The 9,166-nt window shown below is 31.6% G+C and overlaps 2 protein-coding genes across 2 annotated transcripts; both read right to left on the reverse strand.

Moving 5' to 3' along the window:
• Positions 1 to 837: 837 nt before the first annotated feature.
• On the reverse strand, positions 838 to 2,554 carry LOC144444449 (uncharacterized). The gene is made up of 3 exons (XM_078133870.1): positions 2,484 to 2,554; positions 1,952 to 2,119; positions 838 to 1,052 (listed from the first exon to the last, which is right to left on the reverse strand). Exons 1-3 carry the CDS (start codon positions 2,535 to 2,537, stop codon positions 849 to 851), a joined length of 426 nt encoding a protein of 141 aa, XP_077989996.1. The 5' UTR covers positions 2,538 to 2,554; the 3' UTR covers positions 838 to 848.
• LOC144444929 (uncharacterized) lies at positions 2,548 to 7,988 on the reverse strand. The gene is made up of 8 exons (XM_078134481.1): positions 7,933 to 7,988; positions 7,261 to 7,375; positions 6,222 to 6,406; positions 5,496 to 5,651; positions 3,830 to 3,907; positions 3,106 to 3,189; positions 2,594 to 2,642; positions 2,548 to 2,552 (listed from the first exon to the last, which is right to left on the reverse strand). The coding sequence occupies exons 1-8, from the start codon at positions 7,981 to 7,983 to the stop codon at positions 2,548 to 2,550; spliced, it is 723 nt and encodes a 240-aa protein (XP_077990607.1). The 5' UTR covers positions 7,984 to 7,988.
• Between the last annotated feature and the right edge of the window lie 1,178 nt (positions 7,989 to 9,166).

Genomic DNA, 9,166 nt, shown 5'->3' on the forward strand with positions numbered 1-9,166 from the left:
TACAAAATTCCACTACATCATCCTCAAGTTATAAGTGGAAAATTAAAACAAATGGGAATACTTTTTATCAGTTTTATCATTGAATAAACTTCATTACTTCATAACATACATAAAGTTTTCAATTATTCGGGGATGGTTTGCAATGATTTTATTAATTAATATCTATTATCTATACTCAAATATTGATCATATAATGAAATAAAACACATACTTGATGGTATATATTAGCATTGAAATAAAACACACGCTTGCAAATCAAATTCTTTGGAGGTATGCTTAAACTTACAACTGAAAAATGAACACAAATGAAACCACAAATAATACCAGATTCAAGAAAATGAGAATATGGATCGATATCCATAGAACCATGACATAAGAAGAAATTGGGACGGATACATCATATCATGGACAGTGGTGTGAACCTTCTGTTGTTTATGTCTTCACTGTCTATCATCATACACTATCCTTTGATGGAATATGCTGATCAAAGAAAGGGATAACAACTTTGCAATGCAAACAGCATACAAATGATAACCACAGTGGGATATTTACATTGTAAGGAAGGATAATATGACAGTACATAAGATTTGAACCTCTCAAAAAGTGTAATATATATGAACATGCAATAAAAAAAAGTAATAACAGTAATGACATTGAACTTCATACACACAATTCCAAATAAAAAGGATTTACTAACAATTAAATATATATGGACTTAATCAAAATATAAAGACATAACTATTAAAAACTAAATCTACTGGATTCATAGACTGGCTTACAACTGAATAATACATAGAACAATTCTATTCACAATATGAGTACTTACAACTTGCATATTAATTATGCAATTATGCATAATCAGGACTGTATGATCTTGCTGTCATGCTTCTTGATAAATTCTTCATACTTTCAGCCATTTTCTCAAACTCTCCCCATTTCTGACTCTGTAGGCTACTTTCTAAAACAGTAGTTCGGGTCATGTTGTCAACACGTCCTTCTAATGATGACATATTGGCTTGCAAGTGAAGAAGATCATCATCTTTGTCTCTTAGCTGTCATAGAAAAAACACCATTTATGCAAATTAGAATGATGAGGTCAAAGAGTTAGAAATCATTTATGCAAATTGGAATCGTGATATCAGAGATAAAACAATTTATGCAAATTAGAATGGTGCAGTCAAAGTTAGAAATAATTCATGCAAATTAGAATGATGTCAGAGATAAAACAATTAATATGCAAACTAGAATGGTGATGTCAGAAGTGGAAAATAATTATGTAAATTAGAATGGTATCAAAGAGATGGAAACAATTACGTAAATTAGAATGGTGAGGTCTAAGAGATGGAAACAATTTATGCAAATTACAATGATGTCAAAGATATAAAACCAACTTCACACTTCAGATTTAAGCTACCATTACTTCTGAAAAATTCTGCAATTTTTAGTTTCCAAGTTGCTCCCAAAGACTAAGTTTTGTACATTATTCAGAGATTGAAATTAAATTTTTGCTTTCAAAATCGCAGTGGACCACCTCTTTCCAAAATTGGTAGTGCAAGGATGATGATCAGTCATCTCATACAGTTTCTTGAACTGCAAACAGGTCACCATTGGAGATATATGTCTTATCAAAATACTTCCATGTCTGGAAATGATTTTTAATCTTCTGTTTTCTAAATCACCACACAATTAGTGATATCCTGAGCAAGCTACCAGCTGCAAATGATGGTAGCCCCCATGACAAGAATTGGTAGTCTGTGGACATGTGATTGACATGTATAGTGGTTCTGAGTATACCATGGTTACAAAACACATGTCAAGATGTGTACTTCACGTTTTGCTTTAGTGCTGAAATTGTACAAATTAATAGTCTTAGACAAGTTCTTAGGTCTACAGTATCTAGGACTGTGAGAGATTTTGATACACTGACTCCATACACTAAAGGGAGACTTACTTGTTTCTGAAGTTCAGCAACATGATCCACCAACAGCATTTTATCTCTTCTCAGCTGCGAGTTTTCCGCATCAGTGGTAGATTGCAGTCCTTCCAACTCTGCTACTTTACTACGTAATGTGTTAGAACTGAATGACTGAGATGTTGTCACCTGTTCTTGCTTAGATAGCTGGTAGGGAACAAACAGAATGATTATTAATATTGACATATTGCCCTCCAAATATTTTTTATTCAGCTAAGGAAAATATGAGTGACCCAAAGAGCCTTCTCACTGTGAGTCAAAGACAAATAGTGTGAGGAGTGTTTTCAGAATGAATAAAGTAAATTTCTAGGGAATGCTATTATCACACTATAAATACTAAATGAACATTATTAGTGATGGATGTAATGTACATGTACTTCCATATTACTGAATTTACCTCCTATGATAGTCATAAAGTTGTCTACAGAGGGGGCTATTTACTTCAGTAATATCGAATACTTTCAGGAGTACTATTTCATATTTCAAAAGTGTGTCATATTTTCTACCATACCTGTTCCATATAGTATCTATTTCTCTCCTTCTCTTGTGTTAACTGGTTTCTCATTTGGTCAAGTTCAAACTGTAATTGTCGTTCTTTGTCCTTCACATTCACAAGTTCACTGATATCAGCTGCTCTCTTTGTGTCACGATCTTCACGCAATGTCCTTTCCTGATAAAAACAAGTTCTTTGGGTCATTCCCTGGTAGCCTAGCCATTTTTTGCTACGTTTTATCAGCCTATGGCCCTCACTATCAGTACGCGGTTATAGTAGTGTTGCTCCGGATAGGAGCGAGGCGACAACTTTAGTTTTAGATGAAATGTAACAAAAAAGGCATGAATGACTGTCAACAGTCTACTGGTTGCCATGGATATGATCATTACAAAATTCCTCAATTCCTATTCACACATAGTAAGTCATTGAAGCCGTGAAATGTTTTGATTCTACATTTTGTATCACACGCAATACAACATATTGTTATGTAATCTTTGCTGAGTATGACTTGATTAAACTGCAAGTCAACTGACTGCCACTGGAAAAGGTGACTTGCTGTGAATATAAATGTATTGATATCAAGGAAACTTAAAACACTTATGCTGTCCAACTGTTTTAAGTCCAAGACTAAAATGCTTACCCTGTCAAGTTGTTTTTGTAAGTCCAAGGCTTGGGCACCGAGCAAGGCATTCTCTTTTACCAAACCACTACAATCATCTGACATCTAAAAAAAAGAGAGAAAAATAATGTTTTTTAATAATCAAAAGATAATATTGACATTTTGTTTGTATTTCCCAGATATTCATAGACACTGCCTACTATTATGTTACTGTCATACACACTGTCATACACATTGTTATGAGTTAATCAAATTAGAGGGGAACATCACTCTAGGAAATAAACTATAGGTTCTAGAGAGTCATTTCATGACATTTCATCACCTACAAGTACTTGCGATAACACAGAAACATCAAGTTGATCTTAAGCCTTTATGGGGTATTTTTACTATGGGCCACATTGCCTCATGGGAGTCAGCAGAAATTTATTCATGGTTGAACAATGAATATTCATGAGATGTTTTACAGTAAAGGGAATAAACACTTAGGAGTCATGAAATTATTCAGTGTGCAACCATGAATATATTATTTCTGTTGACCCCCATGATACAATGGCCCATAGCAAAAAATACCCTATAAAGGCACAAGATCAACTTGATGTTTCTCTGAAAGCAATTGTATGTGGTGTAAAATTGAGAAATAATTCTCCAGAACCGATAGTTTATGAAAATGACTCTATTTCCTGGAGTGGCGTTCCCCTTTTAGATACAATTTCTGACAATCTGTGATAAAAATCTTCATGCTTACTTTATTTCGTAGATATCGATCTTGATCTGCATTCAACTCAGTATCTTTGAGTTTCTGTCTCAACATCCGAATCTCGTCCTGTACAAAGAAAGTAACACAGCAAACTTAAGTAAATACACATACTCAGGGATGTCTTCTAATTTTAATTTATATAAATGTTTTCAGACTCAAGTCTCCACATTGTCCTAATAATTTTACATAGTCTACATGTATATAAGTCTTTTACTACATGTTCATATCAGGGATGTAGCTAATTTTTAAAGTATCAGGTAAAATTTGAAAAATAGGCAGTAATATCTATGAATGAGACCCACGACTTTGCCCAACAATGGATGAATCGTATTTGAAACAAAGAATTTAAAAAAAAAATTCCTGAAAAAGTAGCTGGCAAGAAACAGTGGAGAAGTAGTCAGTTTATTTTGCCGACTACTGGCCCTTATCTACATTCCTAATTTAACTTACTCTCAATTCTTGTACCACTATAATAGTTATCTATTTAACTTACTCTCAATTCTTGTACTACTATAATATTTATCTATTTAACTTACTCTCAATTCTTGTACCACTATAATATTTATCTATTTAACTTACTCTCAATTCTTGTACTACTATAATATTTATCTATTTAACTTACTCTCAATTCTTGTACTACTATAATATTTATCTATTTAACTTACTCTCAATTCTTGTACCACTATAATATTTATCTATTTAACTTACTCTCAATTCTTGTACTACTATAATATTTATCTATTTAACTTACTCTCAATTCTTGTACCACTATAATATTTATCTATTTAACTTACTCTCAATTCTTGTACCACTATAATATTTATCTATTTAACTTACTCTCAATTCTTGTACTACTATAATATTTATCTATTTAACTTACTCTCAATTCTTGTACCACTATAATATTTATCTATTTAACTTACTCTCAATTCTTGTACCACTATAATAGTTATCTATTTAACTTACTCTCAATTCTTGTACCACTATAATATTTATCTATTTAACTTACTCTCAATTCTTGTACCACTATAATATTTATCTATTTAACTTACTCTCAATTCTTGTACCACTATAATATTTATCTATTTAACTTACTCTCAATTCTTGTACCACTATAATATTTATCTATTTAACTTACTCTCAATTCTTGTACCACTATAATATTTATCTATTTAACTCACTCTCAATTCTTGTACCACTATAATATTTATCTATTTAACTCACTCTCAATTCTTGTACCACTATAATATTTATCTATTTAACTTACTCTCAATTCTTGTACCACTATAATATTTATCTATTTAACTCACTCTCAATTCTTGTACCACTATAATATTTATCTATTTAACTCACTCTCAATTCTTGTACCACTATAATATTTATCTATTTAACTCACTCTCAATTCTTGTACCACTATAATATTTATCTATTTAACTTACTCTCAATTCTTGTACCACTATAATATTTATCTATTTAACTCACTCTCAATTCTTGTACCACTATAATATTTATCTATTTAACTCACTCTCAATTCTTGTACCACTATAATATTTATCTATTTAACTCACTCTCAATTCTTGTACCACTATAATATTTATCTATTTAACTCACTCTCAATTCTTGTACCACTATAATATTTATCTATTTAACTTACTCTCAAATCTTGTACAGCCTTGTCTTGGATAGCTGCAGTACTACTGTAGTATTTATCTTCTAGTTCTCTGTATTGTGTCTGTGTTCTCAATAATTCAGTTCGTTTTTCTTCAAGTGACATCTGAGTAGCTTTGAGTTGGTCATTCTTCTGGTCCACCTGTTAAAATACATGATTAGCACATTAAGTAACAGATTATTAAATATCCCCAAATTATGCATCAATGTAGTAAGAATGGGACACTGTCAAAACATAGTATAGTAAATTTTATCATGCCATAGACCTTAATGGTTTGAGCATAGACACATAAGCCAAAACTTTATGTTGTATATTATATGTGTCAAACAAAATATTCTGGATGTCTTTGTGGTCTATGTCACTAGGTGATTTTATCTCATTTGGTTGTGAAGTGTCTGAGATATGAGTCAAAATGTCCAAAATAATCTGATAAATTAAAGTTGGCCATATATATGAGGATATGGTATTTATTTTGGATTTTTAATTTATAAAACAATTTTATCATTGCTTTCTACTGGAAAATCAATGTGAAAATAACATAGAAAAAGTCTGTGTTTGTAACTCAGTACATTGCAAAAGTGTAATAAATGTGTAAAATGTTTGTTATTGTATATATAATAACAAATTTTTTAAAATATTATTTAACATTTGCAATTTATTCACAATTTACATGTCATGGAGTTCTGTCAGAATATTACATTTTCATCATACCTGTGTTTTAAGTATCTGTATTTGATGATCAGCTGTTGAAAGGGAGACACTTCCTTTATCCAATTCTGTTCTAGCTTCCAGGATTTGTTTCTCTTTGCTCATATTGTCCCTTTTATTTGCATCCAATTGTTTCTTCAACAGTACAATCTCTTCCACCAACACTCTCTTCTCCCTTGCAAAAGTATCTAAAAGATCAAATCATAACAGATATCTGATCACTGGAAAACATCACATAGTAAAATCACAAGTTGCAACACACTCCATTCTTATTTTTTGTAAAAGTCTAAAACTAGGAGACCAGAAAAAGTACTTTGATTTGCCAGAGTGATCAAACAGAGTATAAATTACCGACAAGATAGAAAGTTACTTCGCCCAATATAATATGTTTCATGATGACATATTTTGGAACATAATCAAAGATGAAGGTAACTGTGATATTAGGGAGAAAAGTTGCTTGTTGATAAAATGACTTCATCAATCTGGGTCTAATAATTACTTGTCACTTTTTCTTGTCAGGTTTACCAGTAAAAAATACGCTTTTTGTACAAAATGAAATCGATATTTTTAACCGTTTTTCTGTGACTAACAGTTCTCTAAAGATACCTGAATGAGAGTAATAAATATGCAAAGTAGCTGAATAGCACTTTATTTGATATGCTATGTAGGTTGGATAATACTCTACTAAATATGCAAATGAAGCTTAATAACATATAGGCTGCAAAGCCTGCCTTCAGAATACACCTAAGTAAGTAAAAACACTGTAATATGCAAATGAAGCTTAATAACATATAGGCTGCAAAGCCTGCCTTCAGAATACACCTAAGTAAGTAAAAACACTGTAATATGCAAATTAAGCACAATTCTGCATATTGGTGTTCATGAATTATGTCCTCAAAGCCCTGCCATTAAATAATGCCTTAAGTTGTGTACTGTTTCTTAGGACTGCAACCAGAACTTTTACTTAGGTATATGTATAAACGTATTAGGAAAGAATTTATAACAATCCTATAAGAAAATATCTGCCTTTTGATTTGCTTACCTTCGACAGTTTGAAGTCTTGCATACACTTTTTCTTTTTCTGTTGTTACAAAGTCCAAGTTGGATTCTCTTCGTTTCAAATCAAGTCCCAAGCCATCCATGTCATTTTGCATTTCCTAGAAAGAAATTAGGGAAATTGTGACAGAGAATGGAATTTGGCAAGAGTGACCACTGGGTCTCTGTGTTGTTTACCTCAGCTTGTAATAGGAGATGTTAAAGTATATGGCAATGTCTTTGTTGGCTTTAACCATTGCAAACTTGGTATCCATAAAATTACAGAGAAAAAGAATTATCTGTACTTACTCCTTTCTTTGTATTGTGTTAAAAATCCACTTGTCTTTATTGGCTTTAAACCATTGTAAACTTTGTATTCATAAAATTACAGAGAAATAGAATTATCTGTCCTTACTCCTTTCTCTGTATTGTGTTAAATACCACTTTCTCTGCTATATTTTAATGTTTTTTTCTCTCTGTGATATATTGTGATGCCACTCTCTCCATTACATTTAAACTCTGTTATCTTCTTTTTCATTGAAACACTGCTTTATCTGTTATACAACATGCATGTTGATGCTATTTTCACTGAGGTATCCTCTTTCAAAAACTTACTGGAATGTGGTGTATTGTGGTGTATTGTGGTGTATTGTAGTGTATTGTGGTGTATTGTACTCACCCTCAACTTTCTCATCATTTTTTCAGCTTCTTCTGTCATTCTTGGCTGCATTTCAGTGGCCTTCCTCGCTTGTTCTCTTGTATACTTTGGTTAAGGAATAAATGCTATCAGCAAAAGTCATCCTGTTACAATAACATGTGTTATGAACTTGACCTTTCTGTAGGCAAGAGTCTGAACCAAACCATTGGTGGACTTGACATGTTAATGTTAAGCTTAGTAGTGTTGTTGAACCAATGATAAATACTATAAATTTACTAAAATGTAGCATGTACAGTTTCTTATTTCTTTGTGGTTGTATCAACCATAGCCAGTGAACACTAACTTGAAACGGGTGGTACATGCCAGGTATATCACTTTGAATGTGTTTGTGAGTAAATTGCATAAAACCTGAAAACATCAATAAATAAAACTTACTGCAAAAGTTAATGTTAAGTTAATGTTGTAAAAAGTCAGCCTGAACAACAAATTACCATAATTACTATATACAGTGGGAAAAGCCTTAGAGAAATACTACTACTACTACTACTACTACTACTACTACTACTAATAATAATAATAATGTTGGGTTCTTATGTAACGCTTTCCCACGCTGTGTTCAAAGTACTTTACAATTATTACCTTGGCTTGGATCAGAATGGCACAATGGCCAAGTTTACCTAGTGGTTGAGTTTACAACAGACATACCTCTGTTGTATTAGTCAGAAATAAAACATTAACCAAGAGCTAAGTTACTATGTGAGCATGATTATAGCTTATTTAATAAAGTTAATGTTTACTAAAATGTGAATCCCATATCATAATTATTTATTTATATGTATCTATTATTTATTCACAAACCATTCAATAATCATAGCCCAATGGCAGGATAACTATAAGGGGAAATAGAAATGATACCATACAATACTAGTATAATATAATATAATACAAAGGCAATACTTTTTACATTCAATGATACACAAAGCACTATATTATTCAACATCTTAAAGGACTTAATGTGGCTTTTTCTTTGTAAACCTTATCTAAGTACTGTCTAATTTGATAAGTCCATATAGGACACCTTAATAAACAAATAACATAACATAACATAACATCATTACAACATTACATAACATAGTGACTGATCAATTAAAACCTTTATCAAAGGATATAAGAAGTTTGCCTCCAACTCTAGGAAGTAGATCTGTTGTTGGAGATTTTTAATGTATTCAGCTTCAATGTTTTGTAGGCCTGATAG

The sequence above is a fragment of the Glandiceps talaboti genome, chromosome 13 (genome assembly GCF_964340395.1).
Source record: "Glandiceps talaboti chromosome 13, keGlaTala1.1, whole genome shotgun sequence".
Classification (NCBI taxonomy): domain Eukaryota; kingdom Metazoa; phylum Hemichordata; class Enteropneusta; family Spengelidae; genus Glandiceps; species Glandiceps talaboti.